The sequence below is a fragment of the Acomys minous genome (assembly GCF_964271855.1).
Source record: "Acomys minous genome assembly, chromosome: 19".
Taxonomy (NCBI): Eukaryota; Metazoa; Chordata; class Mammalia; order Rodentia; family Muridae; genus Acomys; species Acomys minous.
The window spans coordinates 53995573-54012157 of record NC_140499.1 but is presented as its reverse complement, the minus strand read 5'-3'; the positions used below and the strand labels follow the sequence as shown (position 1 = coordinate 54012157).

Here is a 16585-nt window from a genome sequence, read left to right as displayed (position 1 = left end):
CTACACAGTGTGCTTTCTAAACTTTCAATGTCTGTGTCTTAAATAAAAGGCCCTGACTTGAAAAGTAAAAACAAGAATGAATGCTTTGTAGACATGGTGCTCATACGTCAGTGACAGGAACATGTGCTTCCCAAACAGCAGTGCATTTTAGAAACAAAGTGTCCAACAGAAACTGCAAAGAAAACAATGTACTTACTTCATGGTACTTTTTTGTAACTTTACGTGGTACACACTGACATTCATTGCAATTATGGAGGCAACAGGCACAGTTCCCTCCGCAGCGCTTGACCAGGAGACAACCTGGCCAGAAAATGGTATCTGTCCTCTTTAGCTCTTCCCGTATGGACACTGAGAAGTTGCGAGGTGTGCAGCTGTAGAGTTTTACCTCTTCTTTGAGAAGGTTCAGATTCACCACTATAGGACATTAAAAAAAAAAAAAGCAAAGAAAAAAATGATGTGCATGCTTTGAGCCTCCCTCCATTTCTTTATGCACCTTTTATAAAGGAGTTCCGGTTATTTGATGAGTGATGACCCTAACAATGTCCCTTCTCTTTTTAACTTCATTGTATGGCTCAAGAGCTCACAAATCGGACTTTCTGTTTCTTAGTAAACAAAGCTTCATTATGACTTAGTGGCCAATGAAGAGGTGGCATTGTGCAATATGAAGGACAGGGCCAACGAAACAGTTGAGAACTATAAATAGGAAACTTTAGATAGAGAAAAGGGGCTACACCTTTTAACCTTAGTCAAAAAGCAGACAAAGAGAGCATTGCCGGGAAGCGTAGTGCGGAGGAGTATGAATGCTCTGACTAAAAGGCAAACGTAACTTTTAAAAGGATTACAAGCTCTTACAATTAGTGAAGAACAGCTTATTGAAAGCCTTCCACAGAACTTCTGCAATCGTTCTGGCTGTAAAGGAACACAGGATATTAAGGGAATGAAGAAAAAAAAATTGAAGACAGCTGAATGGACAAGAGGTGAAAGAAACGATACATTTGTCAGAGCGAGCGCAGAAGTTGAAAAGCCGAGCTTCAGTGTAGTAGGCACTGGGGTTCTCTGAAATGTTGAGCAATTGGGTTCTTTCAGATTTCTGTTGTTCCCTTGTTGAAAGATGGAGGAGGGTCTGATTTATAGCCACTGACTCTATTCTTCCAAGTGAGCTGTTTAACTACATTACCTTTTAGGTTTTGCTTGTGACGAACGAACACACTATCTTTTCATTAGATGTGCAGAGAAATTCCCCCAAAGGACTATTGTTTTATCTACATGAATACTGCTTTGGGAGAGTTATGGTAAAACAATGCCATATTTACTAAGAACTTACAATTATAGGATATACACTTCTAATTTGGTTTTAGTTTATGTCTTATATAGCTTTACTTATCTTTTTCCTTAGAAATATTCCAAATGTAACATATCTTAAGTACTTCAGACGCTATATTTATTCAGGCTTCACCTTTGTCATTAGCAACTATTTAAAATATATTGTTACAGAAAACGTAAGAATTGGGTTAAATATCTTTAAATTAATACTAGAAAGATTACAAAACAGAAATAAAATTGCTTTTTCATATTCCATAAAGTATGGGTTTAAATAGTAACAATGATTGTGAGACTTCAGTTCTGAAAAATAACACCAGCAGTTTTTAATAGTTTTAACGTGTGATAGAAAACAAAAATAAACTACTTGCCTTCTTGACTTTATTAAACTAATATAGTTTGCTAACAGATGCATTTAAATTTTTGAAGGAATATCATAGGTTATGAATATTTAATTGTAAATTATAACCATGCCATGTTCAAATGTAGGAAACCTAGGTCAAGTGGATAAATATCCAAAGCAATGCTAAGGGGCTCATATCAAAGATTTACTAGGCTGAAAAAGTATGTTTTAATTCAACAGGAATTGATAGTTTTGAGTATTTAAGGATTTTAACTGAAAATGAACCTGTGAGAGCAACCATCACTAGTAAAGTTAGCAGGATCACTATGTTAATGACGTCACTGGCTTTACAGCATTCTATCTTGCCAAATTATTGGCACATACAAACATTACCATTTTATTTTAAGGCTGCCTGTGATTTGGTTTGGTTCTTTTCTCTGGAAAGAACTGATATCTGGGCTGGGAAGGAGAAAGCATTTAAAAGTACACAACACGAAGAGAGGCTAGCTGCCACAATACGTATGGCTTATCCAAATCCTCAGACCGTGAATGAAGCTCCCAGCTGTAAAAGAACCCTCACCTCCCACACATACTTTTAAACATACTAGTTCACAAAACTAGAAAAAGGACTGCATGTGTTCCCCTTAAAATGTTTACTTAACCACAATAAAAGGCTAGGGTAGATTTCCCAAGTGTGCTCTTGTACCTGCTACAATGTGAACACTGAAACACACTTTCAACTCGACTTCTACTCATTTATCATGCTTGACTCACAAGTCAAAAGCCCCCTTTGAAAGAACTGTTAAGTTTGACTTAGAAAATGCCTTGGTTTTAGCTTTTTCCCCCTGTAGCCACACAATATGAATGAAAACACTGAGTTAAAGAAAGAGATATAGAGAAACTAAAGCCAAAATCCACTACTGTTTGCTAACAGATGATCCTAGACTAAATTAAAGGGTTAAAATTTGCATATAATCTTGACATTTTATGGGTCTGCCTCCAAAATTTTCAAACTAACATCAGCTTCATTGAAAGCAAACCTTGTAAACAAAACTTTATAAGCATTCTGCAATATTTTATCTAAAATAATGAGAAAAGGGGGAAAAAAAGAAAGAAAAGAAAATAGGACTAGAAAGAAAAACAGATCATGCACTAAGGAATATTTTTATTAACTATAATGTTAAGCTTATTTCTCTCTGCAAAATATTTGCAAAGTAAACACACACACACATGCACTCATATGCACATGTACACATGCACATGCATGCATGTGTGTATACACACACACACACACACACACACACACACACACACACACAGAGCCTTTGCATCTTTTTACCTTTCCATGGTTGTCCCCTGAAAGATGTAACAACTTATCTTTCTAAAGAATGAACATTCTGACCATATCACCAATGTGAATCATGATTTCTCAAGGAAATTTTTATCAACACTATAAGTTTTAACAGAAAGCATAATACTGACAAGAATAATGGGCACATTTTACTTGGTTAGCTCTTCTTTCTTCTTCAGATACTCAATCCTAGGCTATCATATTTCAGTAAGGCAACATGAGGGTGGTCCTTCTAAGACAAATGTGGTAACCTTGTGATATGTTTATTCTGGGGGAAAATCTATTTCAGTGTCTAATTAGAGGCTTTTTAGAGTATTTCCCTGTTCCTTTGTTGAAAGGCTCTTCAGGGGAGCTGATTTTGTCTAGGGATGTTAGCCCACACCTGCATTTTAGTCTGTGTGAAATTCTAAACATATACAGTGCTTTCCTCACACTTAGGTCTGCTTAAAAAGCAAACGCTTTTTAGAAACTGCAAAGGGCTTCATTGGTGAAGATGTTAAATGTGCATGTGGGAGATGCAGATCCACATCGGATCTTTTAAGTATAAGGTAGCTTGTGGTCAAATCTATGAGGGTCAGGCATGGGGATGCAGGCTTAAAGGCATGGCTCAAAGGGAAAGCTTAATGCTGGAATCTAGACTCACTGTTCAAAAACCTCTATGAGAGCCTAAAAGCAACATCTTACTTCTACTTCTAACTGATGCACCTCACAATCTAATTCACATCGCTAAGAATCATGGGATGTTCAGCTACCCCTGCAGAACTTCAACTTCCTGTTCCTAAGTGCAAAAATGGGAAGTTGTTGTTGTTAACTTATTCGTCGAGATCAGATCTGATAAATATGTAACAGCATTCGGCATCTGGACAGGGCTCAGCTGCCCGTGCTCTTGAACAGGACCATGTCCCAACACTTCTGAGAGGAAACCAGGTCTGTTGGCAGAGTGAAATACCAGGGCTGGGCAGGTCCAAACGTGACCCGTGAAGATCAAAGCTCAGGCTCAGGAAGGCTGCAAAGGTGTGCAGGGAAGGCAGGAATCAAGTTTCTTCTTACGGGGTTTAGAAAAAGCCTGGTGCAATCTGCTGTGGTAAATGGCTCAAATTAACTAAACACTGTTTCTCTCACAAAAATTCCCCTTACTGTCATCCCATTCGCCAAGGTGATGCTGAGGAGAAGCCAATGTTTCTGACAGACTGCAACCAAGGTTTCTGAGTGCAGTCCTGTTTTCCTATTAATTCCCTCCATTGTCATTTGTGCCAGATATGGCTCCCAGGAGAATTAGCTAACCCCATTGGAAACTCGATTAGTATCACTACCATTCTTTTTTTAAACGTGAGAGATTATGTTTAATTATCAGAAATGTTGCTATTAAAAAAAAAAAAGATTAGCCATAGCCAGGCATAGTAGCTCATGACTTTAATCCCAGTGCTAGGGAGGCAGAGGCAGGTGGATCCCTGTGAGTCCAAGGACAACTTGGTCTAAAAAGCTAGTCCAGTACCAGGGTGGCCAAGATAACGTAGAGAAACCCTGTCTCGAAAAACTAAAAATAAATAAATAATTAAATAAGAAAGATAAACCAATTTGGTCAAAAGAAAAGATTTCAAAAGGAAACTTTATGGATAGAAAAATTCCCATTTTATGTTCTTCTGAAGGCTGTTGTTTTCCTGCTGTGAATCCTACCTTGTGAACTCTTTAAATACAATTTCCCCTACCCTTTAGAACGGCCTAAGTTTACAAAATAGATGCAACCCCGACCCAGGGAATACATGGTAAGAATGACTTCTATAAAGCATTCTTATTTTCTAGACCTAAGCCATTTTTTCCCATCTCTGATCTTTCCTTTTAAATCTCAAAATGTAAATTAGAATAAGCAATAGTTCTTGTCAAATTGAAGAGTGTGCCCTATCAAAATGATATTTGATGAGCTAGGCAGTGACTAGAATTTTCATTAGAAGTATCTCTTGATTTTCCTCCTGTTTACACTCTCATTTAATATATTCATGTGTATAGAGGACAATAAAATGAATTGTTTAATCATATCACTGAAGCCATTCTAAATGTTCCCTTTTAGAAAAGGTGGCAAAGGAATCTGAAAACATCAGCCATTAAGAAATGAAGTGGCCTGAACAATCACCCATAGCTCTCTAAAATGTTGGAGCATCATCTTCAGCCTTATTGCCCAGTATCTCTGTCTTTTTTTTCCCCTCTCATTATTAACTTAGGACGTTCTGTTCACTCAGGCAATTAATTTTACTCCTTCTCAAGTCGCGGACGGGGTTGAAGAACAAATAGTTGAGTGTCACAGTTGAGCCTAGTTATTTGGGGATTGAGATGTTTTTAGGTCTGGATAGATGTTTTAAGTTGATAGAGATGAGATATGATAGATATTGATTTACATTCAGAATTTTAGGATCACCAAGATAGGAAAGATGTTTTCTTCAAGGTTGCCAAATACAAACAGCCAAAACACTATGAATGTAACATGAATGTAATTCCTGAATGTTCTGTGATTCTTTCGCTGTTTGTAGTTTGTTTTATGTAGGTATAATAATATAGGTGTATATATTAAAAATTAATAAAAGAAAAAACAAGCAAAGAAGAAGAAAATGAAGCATGGCTCTAATTTGAAAAGGAAGATTACCTTTGCTTTTCTTCCCATAAAGAAAAGCTTTGCCCAAAAGCTGCCATGTTGGCTTGTAGAGGCTGTCCAAGTCCATCTGCCATCGATCTGGCTCTAGATACCGAATCAGCTCTTCCAAGGTACTGAATGCAGTCACAGCATTATTGAGCAGGTCCAGTGACAAGGCTGACGGGGGCAAAGTCGAAGGACTCGTGGTTTCAGGGACTTGCTGAAAGTAAAATGCCCTCATTAGCTATTTTTAAAAGTGACAGTGCATTCCTTTTCCACGTCCACCAAGATACTCGGACTAATGCTGGAAGTGCACAGGAAGCAAGACTGTGTTCAGCTCATGTCAGGAGTAATTGCTTTGGAGCAGGCTCTAGTTGTATATATCTGTAATACCATAACACAGAAGAGGGCTGAGATGGGAGAATTTCAAGTACGAAACCAATCTAAGATGCGTTTGCTTTACCAAACTTCATGTAGATAAGCACTGAGCAATGCTCTATAAGGTATAAGAGACACTTATTTCCATTACCACAATCCAAGGATAATGTGATTATTGTTTCCTCATACTAGGAAATTGAAAGTACATGCACTCTGTGCTCATCCATGGCTCCAGCCCAGTGCCCATTCTAGGCTATAGATTTGTAAATTTACACAGATAAAAAGATGAGTAACATAAAGGTCTTAATACATGTCTAAAACACATGACATCTTTAGAACAGCAGGGTAGGCCTTTCTCATTTTCAGAAGTGATGAAAATTAACAATTTAGGAAACACAATGACTGCAAAAATGTTACAAATAACAACTTGTCTGCTTACCTGAAAATATAAAGGTTAAAAAAAAAAAAAGCAAAGAAGCCATGAAAGAGCAGCTTGAAAGTTTTCTTTTAGAATTTTACTTTAAAAACTATAAGCATATGGTTAAGGTACAGGAGATACACCAGGAAAATACCTTGCCATCTGTATGACTGTTGCGAGGCTCATACCAATGCCTCCTTTGGTCAGTGGGGTCTCATGGATCCCTCACAATGCAAGGACTTTCCTTTGGGTTATCTTCCATAATTTGATAATAAGATTTTGTTGCTGAGGACACCACATGACTTAATAACAGGACATGGAGACATCAAGTGCATATTGACTTGAAGAATCCATTCCTATTGGCTAGCTTTCACTATGCTAGATGTTCTGCACACTATTTGGGAAAAAATAGTCAACAATTTTACACAGTTGTGGACACAATGAGCTATAATAACAACTGGCCCACTGAATTATACCCTCTGGTGCAACAGTGGCACAAATATTATGTAGGTAACTACTCTCTGGTTAGATTTAAATCCCAAACCACAAGATGAACCAATACCTGGCGCCATTATTTGTTTAGAAGCCTATGACTGGACAAGAAGGTTGTAGAGGAGAATCAAGTTATTAATCTGCCAATAGTAATAACTCAGGCCTTAAATTCCTATCTTTAATCACACAGATTACTGTACTTTTCAACCTTCATCACTAAAGCATTTTCTAGTTCTTGTAATACATGGAGATTAATACAGAGTTGCCAACATGTAGAGAATAAAAGACTGTTGAGTGATCATCTCTAAATGGGACAGCTGTGTTAGACTCTCTCCCCACAGCATTCAGGAATCATCTAAGAAAAGGTAGAAAATGATTATAAGAGTCAGAGGTACTGGACATGTACTGTGAAACATATTTGATAGACATGAGAAGGCTATTGAATACGTGAACTTACAATGGCTATGAATACATTCATAAGACCTACACAGGATCAACCAGCCTAAATGCCTGCACAGATGAGAGGATTGTTCATGAATTTCCATCACTCACTGAGAAACTATTGGTAACTGATGGCAGTTGAGAGGCGAATAGTCAGTTCTCTTCAGGGATGAGGTCCCTCAGTGGCTCTACGTTCCAGTAGAGGATTGTATAGCCATGTACAAATAGGCAGCACTAAGTGTACTGAGTGGATTTATTTATTTATTTATTTATTTAGATCACATGAAGCTAAAGGAAAAGGTGGAAGGACAAATAGAAAATGAATTAGAAGGGACGAATTAGAGGATGTGAATTTTATCAAAATATATTGCTTTAATTTATGAAATTCTCCAACAATACATTAATAATATCTCCACACGTCAAACTCTTTTGTATATGAACAGCAATAAAAGTTGTATCAACTTTTCCTCTTATTTCCCACTTTTCACTTTCTATAACTTAGAAATTGGCCTAGTAGTTACTGCATGATAATATCAAAGGAATTAAAAACATCAGGGTGGGAGAAATAGCTCTGAGACTGAGAGCATACACTGCTCTAATGGGGGACCAGAGCTTGGCTCCCAACACCCACACAGAGTGGTTCACAGTCTTCTATAACTCCAGCTCCTCGGGATAATTCACCTTCTTCTAGATTCTGAAGGAAACTGTACCCAGGTAAATATACAAATAAGGAAGACATGAAAGCAATGCAAACACATAACTAAAACTTAAAAATAAATGACACTAGTAAAGATCAGTGTGAGAAATTCCCTTACATGTTTATAATATAATAGACTTATCACACACAATTAAGGTGCAAGGCAGACACTTGGAGAATGTTTTATCAAATCATTCCTGTCAGTAGGCTACTAACTAGACTATATATCAAAGAGATAATCAGATGAAAGAACATTCTCGAACTCCAGACAAAACATGGAATGATCTATAAGCATAAGAAAATACATTAAAATTCACTAATGCATCCAAAACAGGATGAGTTCACTTTTTCATAATAATGGAGACATACTACTGCATATACATGGTTTCAAAAAAGTTAAAAATCTCTATTGATGGTGTGAGTGAACTGGCCCTCCTGGATTGTGCTTAGAGGAGTATGCACATGCTTCTTCAGGGCTAAACTGTATTCAGTGGAGCCCAGACCATGTATCATGTTCTTGTAATATAAACACATATAAACATGTCTGTCAGGAGGTTGCTTGAAACAGAAAAACAATGGAAGCAACCCACACAGGAAAGGTGGGAAGTATGAGTATTTTTATCTGAAGCGTTAAAATTCACTTTTATTCTCCCCCCCCCCGTTTTTGATGCTAATTCAAGGTAAAATGTAACATATCACAGTTAAAGTGAAAAATAGGTCAAAGTAAGTGCAGAAAAAAGTGCAGGGTTTTCTACAATGTAAATAATACCCCTTATCTAAATCAATGCAGGAAGACATATATGTTGCTATAATGAGACATTTATGTTGCTTGATGTTAATTTATAATGATATTTAGAATAATAAAAATGTAGAAAATATAAGCTCATAATATTGCACTAATCTATTTTTGTATCAAACCAAAGAATGAAGGATAGCCATTAAAAATGAGATCCTTCAAGAGCTTTTATTAACAAATTAAACAATAACAATTCTCCCTAAAACATCTTCAATAAATGGTGACTTCAACATGCACCAATAAAACAAAATAAGAATGTAATAGTAATAAGGTCAAGGAATAAGAATAAGTTTTTCATTGTTTTCTCATATTTTCTCTACTTTCATTTTTCTATTGCAACCATGGATCTCTTTGTTTTCTCATATTTTCCCTATTTTGAATTTTTTTCTATTGCAACCATGAATTTCTTTGGTAAATTTAATGAAAACAGCAACATGTATTATAATAAAGCACCATTGTATCATATCTTCCTACTAATTGTCAGTACTTGTCAGCACCGACTCTGAGCCTTGTCTCCTGGGATTGCCTTCTTCAAGTCTTTTGCCCTACATTGCTGAAGTGTGGCTTAATCTACCTAAAATAAGATATCACTGATCAGGTGATTTCTCATCTGAAGGAGAAAATCCAAATTCCTTACCCAATATCCAGGCCCCATGATCAGGCCTTCTGCCTAATGCCTACTCATCAAAGACATCAAAGAACATGAAGTTTTTCCTTCATACTTATTATACTCAAGGACTCTGCCCTTGAGAAGTGCTGCTCACAGCCCCTGCACACTAATCACTTCCTTCTGTCGACACAAATTGACTTGTAACAGCTTTGTGAAGAGCCCCTCCAACCATGTAGCCATCTGCACCAGCCTGGACCTCCCTACCAACTGCATTTGAACTTTTCCCCTTTTAAGAATCTCTCTATGGGCACCTTATGGGCCCCTTGTTGGAAAGGTAGAGCCTGCTCTAGACACAAAACCAACAGCACTCTTCCCTGGGCAGGGGTAGTCCTTCCAGGAACAGTAGGCTTTGTGTATTCAGATCCCTTCTACACTGAGCAGAAGATGATGCCACATGTTTGATTATCAACAATATAGATGACAGCCTTGGGTAAGATTTTCGCACAGATTTTAAGGGCCTAATTTGAAAAATATCAAGTTCTAAAATATTAGGACTAATATGTTGCTATTTTATGATAGTTTTGCTTTGCCAGTTATACTGTTAATTTTTTATGTGTATGGGGGAACATTGGTACACACACACACAAACACTTGAACACATGCATATAGAAATGAGAAGTCCCTGTTGGATCTTTTTTCAAGAGTCAATAACTTGGTTTGTATGTGACAGGGTCCCTCACTGGCCTGGGGCTCGCTGATTGTGCTGCGATCCTCAGGGACTGGTTGGCTTCTGCTTTCCCAGCACTGGAATTAAAAGGACTTATTACAAAGCTTGGGCTTTTCCTTAGGCTCTGGAGAAATGAATTTGAGATCCTTACGCATGTAAAGGAAGCGCTTCAACAAATGAATTGTCACCGCAGCTCCCACACATTGCTAAACCTTTGAGTGTAGAAATTCAATCTGGCATGTTTCATATGCTCTGGGTTTTCTAACTGTACATATAACACAGAATTTCTTCAGTGGCCTGGGACAGGTTTTGTTTTTTCATCTAACCACTTTGTTTAGATTGCTTAGATATCTAATATGAAAGCTTAGTTAAAAAATTGCAAGTTTTAAAGACAGAAGCCAAAATGTATATATGTATATAAAATGCAAATTGAGAGGCTTTTCAGAGACTAGTGGCATACATTTCAGGATTATAAAAAGACATTAAAGTTTTACAATCTGTGCACAAAAATAAAACCATGAATTTTTAAAAAGACAAGAAAAAATGTGTATATTAACGCATCAGATGGAAGCTGTGGTATGAAGCTATTTAAGTTAGCTACATACAGCTGAATAGCACCCCAGTTTGTCACCCTGCTTTGCTGTTTCCATGTCTGTTGGAATCTGAGTAGGAGAGTGACACACTTAAAATCAGTATTACACATAGTCTATAATATTAATACAAATGAAAAAATAAGCTTGTAGTATTGGAGCGGCAAATTCCAGGCACTTTGGGTCCAGTGAAGCCTCCATAACAAAGCCTCCCCAAAATAACAAAAGTTGAAAGTAAAGCCTCTTGTCATGTGCATGTGTAAATGCCCAGGCTTTAGGAGAGCAGACTTCAAACAGAATAAGTGCTGCGCCCATAATAAAGCAAAGAAAAATTAGTGATGCACTTTTGATTGGTTCCTTGCCTGTTCAGAGTTCTGCCTATGAGGATTTTCCGAATAGGCAGACAATGGAAAGCAGCAGTTAGAGAAAAGAACACCCTCTAATGTCTTCAAATTTATGTCTTCCAGTTGCTGAAGGCTGTTGTTCAGACCAGACTTTCAGTCTTTTCCTGATATATTTAGCACAAGGAAAACTCAAACAATATCCACCAAGATAATTCTGAAATGACTTTCAAGCTGGTGAAGGCACCTGCAGGCCAGCCGGGTGATCCAAGTTTGATCTTCTGGTCTCACATACTGGAAAGAGAAAAGCAATGCCACACATTGTCGCCTGACCTTTCCATGTGTGTTTCCATGTTGCCAATGCCCCAATAAAAAGATTTTTTTTTAATTTTTTAAATTTTAAAGTATTTGTGATTGCGTTGTTAAACTTGAAAGATGTAGGAGGGCCCCTGGACTTGATCTTCATGTCCTCTGCTTTCTACTGCCTTTATCTTCATAAAGACAGAGAGCCATAGTGTGCCAGTAGATGGCCGAATTCTGCAGTCGACAAACAAATAAATGCTCTCCCTTCAGTGATCCACAGCATGGTTTTGAAAGCTTCCAACCAGGACAGTGATATCACCAATCTCAGAGTGCAGCCATCAAGTCATTTAACAAACATTTGCAACAAATCTACAGGATGAGCACTGCATACCAGAGAATAGAAGGTTTAGCTCTTTGAAGCTCATGTTTCAAAAGTCAAATATTCTCCAGCCTTCTCTCACCCAAAGAAAGCCAAACTGACAATTTGTTGCTGCACATCAAGGAAGTGATCAGACAAGTATCACGCTTACCCTGGTAGGTGCAGATCACACACAAAAAAGTGAACCTGGTATAAAAGAACAGCTGAAAAGCAAATATATTCCTTTTTATTACTGAAATTTTATTATCTAGCAGCCCCTGCGATCAAACCAAGTACTGGTCAAATGGAGTGAATCCATGTGACTGGAGCCAGGCGGCAATCCTGAGAGCAAAGTTTTCCTTACAGACTTCTCCAGTGAGACGTTTGACAGGCAGTGTTTTCTTGCTTTGTTTTCCTTGGTGGCTATGTTAAGTGTTTTGGTCACTTACTATCATCTTTGACTTAGTTTAGAAAAAAGAAGCTACCTCCCTATTTGGAAAAGTACCATCTGAATGGCTTGTAAGCTCACAAGAAATAAATGATTCTGCATTCTAAAAGATTTGCCTGCCATTTCACCAGGGTTTGCACGGTGAGGAATATTAAAAAAACAACAACAACAAAAAAAAAACCCACAGCATTAGAAAGATACAGAGCCAATTAGGATTTATGATACGGTGCTCTCAGTGAGCTGCATGCAGCATATTTTAGACTGATAAGGGTTACACTTCACTCATGCCGAACACAGTTAAGAATGCATATTGGGCTGTACAATCATAGTTAAAATTAAAGCAACCAAACCAAAAAAAAAAAAAAAAAAAAAAAGGTCAAAGTCAGGTATGTGCCCATACTCCCAACTACTGAGGAGGCTGAGGCCAGAAGTTCAAACCAGCCCTGGCCACATGGAGAAGCCTCATCTCAGAAAAAAAAAAAAAAAAAAAAAAAAAAAAGGATTAAAAAATTCAAGCCTTGGGCAGTAGCCTTCTTGGAGGTGTGTCCAGCCTCATTTATATAATGTCAAGCTGATATATTGCACATAGCTTTGATTTTTAAGAGCTTTAGCTGCAGACAGGGCTTGCAGACAAAACTGCCTGCCAGGAACAACTGACAGGCAGTTCTGTAAAGAATGCCCTGGAACAATCCATTGCAGCATGCTTCTTTTTACTTTCCCCCTGTTCTTATCTAAACTCATCCAAAAAGTTATCTGGGTTTTTGTTTTTAAATTATTTTTAAGCCAGCAAAGAAATGCCAATGCTCGCATTCCGACCGAGGAACAGATGTTAAAAACTGTGCAGATGATGGAGATTAGATATTTAAGTGAAAAAAAAATCCCAGGGAAGACAGCCAGTTGTGCTCACATCAAGACTCTAGCGAGTGTCCTATAAAGGGAGCATTACAATTGAATTTGCCTTGATATGTCTCCATCAGGCTCTGAGACCAAAAAGAGACCAGCAGGCTTCAGGCAGCACTAAAGAGCAGTGCCTTCCACGTTGCAGCCTGCAATGGGCATTTGGAGGCTATGAACTTCCCCAGCTCCATGAAATCCTGAACACAGGAGGATCTTGTCTATTCTTATGTATAAAAAAAAAATGAAATGACAAGTTTGGCCAAGGTTGGCTTACATCAAGTGCTGCTCCTGTTCCTAAGTAGCACATCTTACTAACTTGATGGAGGAACAATTGAAAGGGGCTCTACTCTTTCACCCCCACAGGCTCTAACTATTTTTGTAAAACAAGATACCTTCTAATCCTATTCTCCTAACTTTTTTGCAGTACAAATTAAGAAGGAAGCACACCACAATGCTTGAGCCTGAGCTTTAGGCCCTAGGCAGGGGTTCCATGGCAGCAAACACCCCACCAAGTACAGGTGGTTGGTGAGTGCCAGTCAACAGTTTTCCGCTTTTTAGGTAAAAGCTTGCAGTATAAGTAATGGTCTATATTGAAAACTGGAACGCCACAGGACGACTAAGTAAAATAGTCGCCAAAGCACTTGCTGAGTGACATCTGTGGGAAGCCAAGTCGAGTTTATCTTGTTTTTGATTGTTTTTCCTACCAAGATCTGAGATATTATTCCTTTATTTCAAAACAATGACAGGAAAAACCCAACCAATAAACAAAACCAACCAACCAAGACCAGAACAATTTTAGCAACTGAAAACACTTGAGAGCAAAGTGTCATGTGACCTTTACTGTATCACACTGAATACTGGTGAGATTTGCATTTGATAGTACTCAAGAAATGAAGGATAATAGAAAAGAAAAGAAAGTAAAAACACTTAGGAAAACTAACACTCATATGCAGAGCAGGAAATGGTGTGTACCTCAAGCCAGAGGTCTAGGAAACAAGCTCTCACAGACATCCCTCCTCCCCCGACCCCTCACTCAGCATACCTCTCTGCAGCTCTTAGGCAGAGCTGGGCAAATATAGGGAGATCTCAGCACAGAGTGGTCATGTGTCAGACAGATAGCCTCAATTACATGTTCAATATATGCAACAGTCAGAGAAGAGACTAAATTTCATTCCAGCGTTGTATGGTACTTTAATGAAGGAGCCTATTCTGAGTATTTTTATTTAAAATAGCCTAATACGAGGCAGACGGAAAGATGTCTCAGCAGTTAAAAGGGCCCTTTCGTTCTTGCAAAGGACCTAGGGTTGATTCATACTACTTTCCAGCCATTTGTAACTTTAGTTCCAGGGGATCCGGCAACCTTTTCTGATCTCCAAGAGCACTAGGCATCCATATAATGCACATCATACATACACACACACACAGGCCAAACACCCAGACCCATAAAATAAAATATATCTGAAAGTCATTTAGATGGGCCAGCAGTATGGAGAATAACATACACACACATATATGCATTATATATACTATACTATATAACATATATAGCTAAATATAATGAATATATGTGTGTAAATGTTATACTTAGTTATATCTAACTATAATGCATATGTAGACAGTAATAAAAATACATCTTGGCAATTGCCAGAAAAAGAGGTAGGAATGGATGTGCAGGTCACAAGTGGCTGAATCTCGTGGTGAGTCTACTCAGTCTTCATCCTTGCTGATCTGGCAACCCCATGTGGGTTGAGGATTCACTGCACTGTGCTCTCTCTCTCTCTCTCTCTCTCTCTCTCTCTCTCTCTCTCTCTCTCTCTCTGCATTTGCCCTATGTCTGGAAATGTGCCTCTCACGGGCTCCTTTGCCTGGTTCCTCCCAGTTCTTCCTGCACAGACGGAACTTGATTGCATTTTGCCTTCATTCTTTCCTTTGATGAGTATCTGCAGCTTGAAAACACTAGATAGGATTTACATGGGAACTTCATCTTAAATGCTTTGCTACCTCAGTAAGTAACATCCCTGTGGTTTGTATCCATCCTTTGCCCCTTTCCCTAACTGGCACACGAAGTCCCACAAAAGGTCGCTGTGGTCCTACGCTTGGACCACGGCTAAGCCCAGGCAAGTTTCAATCATGGACATCCACTAACATGACCCCTAATTGTGCCTTTTGTTCTTGCTAGGAATGAAACAAGATAACTCTGCTATGTATTCTCTCACAAGAGGTAGAGTTAATAAAATTCCTATTTTACATTTGTTGAAACATATATCTCCTTTTTAAAAAATTAAACTTCAAAATCACCTTTTTTAAAAAAAAAATACAGTTTAGAGGGTTTACAGTGCAAGGTGGGTACAGAGCTCCCATAAGCTTTAGCTATCCCATGGTGCTTCTGGAGCACGTTACTTGCTCTCTGCGAGGCGCATTCTTTCTTGTCTATAGGTGTTCACTAGCCTTACCGTGAACTGCTGCAGATGTAAACAGTGTTTTCCTTAGAATGGGAGAGCCCGATTCCACTAACCCTGAAGATGAACTATCCCTCTACATTACACTGGAGCTGTCTTATTTTTGTGTACATCTTTAAGGATAGAAGTTCCAAGCAAGTGTGGAACCACCTGACTAGGAAAATATTTATAAAATTAAGTAAAATGATAGTTAAAATGTTAACAAATACTCCCTTTTTATGCTTAAAAATTCCATATATATAATGCTTATTGTACTTAATTATCTAAGTAGTAACATTTTAGCTAAGATAAATACTGATTCAAACATGAGTTGATAACCTATGCTGGTCTGTGTTGTACAAAGTGACATTAATTGTTGGTGTGTCGTGGAATCTCTGTCCAGTACTTGGTATACACACAGAGCAAATCATAGCTTGTACTGCTCCACAGAGGAGATGTATGGACAAAATTCTGTCTCTGCTAACTCAGATTGACATTGAGTAGCTTAGCTGTTCTGCCAAAGAGAGAATTAGTGTTTCACAATAGTGAGTACTGAATAAAATTTGAGTTTGTTTATGGCCATAATTTTAAGTTTCTATGCTAAGAAGCCTAAAAAAATATACTTGCAATCTCTTTAGTTCATATATCCTATATTGGTTTCTGAATTCATACTCACTCCTTTTCTTTATATGAAATAAAACAAAATCCCACCAAAAATTACAAGTTCATTAAATCAGGCCACTGGATGTGGTTACCTTAATCACAGAGTATTGTGTTTTTAAAAATGCCCATAATATAGCAAGTGAGCATGAACTTCTCATGTCAACAAGACGGCAAGGTATCAGTGGCAATTAATTTGACTAATTCTATCATTTATTTTCACATTTTGAAACCAGTCTCTGACATTCCTATTCTGCTATGGTAGCTTTAGTGTTCTTTCCTAGATCTGAGCACCTACACCCCAATTACTAAATAAACAATGTTTTGTTCTTGCATTGTGTTCTGTCTTGT

The 16585-nt window shown here is 37.9% G+C and overlaps 1 protein-coding gene across 1 annotated transcript in view; it reads right to left on the bottom strand.

Moving 5' to 3' along the window:
* PDGFC (platelet derived growth factor C) overlaps positions 1–16585 on the bottom strand; it is a 159382-nt gene that overhangs the window by 8473 nt on the left and 134324 nt on the right. The window contains exons 4-5 of the mRNA XM_084768742.1: positions 5653–5860; positions 197–414 (exon numbers count right to left, since the gene is read on the bottom strand). Coding sequence (XP_084624868.1) covers positions 197–414; positions 5653–5860 — 426 coding nt within the window. The remainder of the gene's footprint in view (positions 1–196; positions 415–5652; positions 5861–16585) is intronic.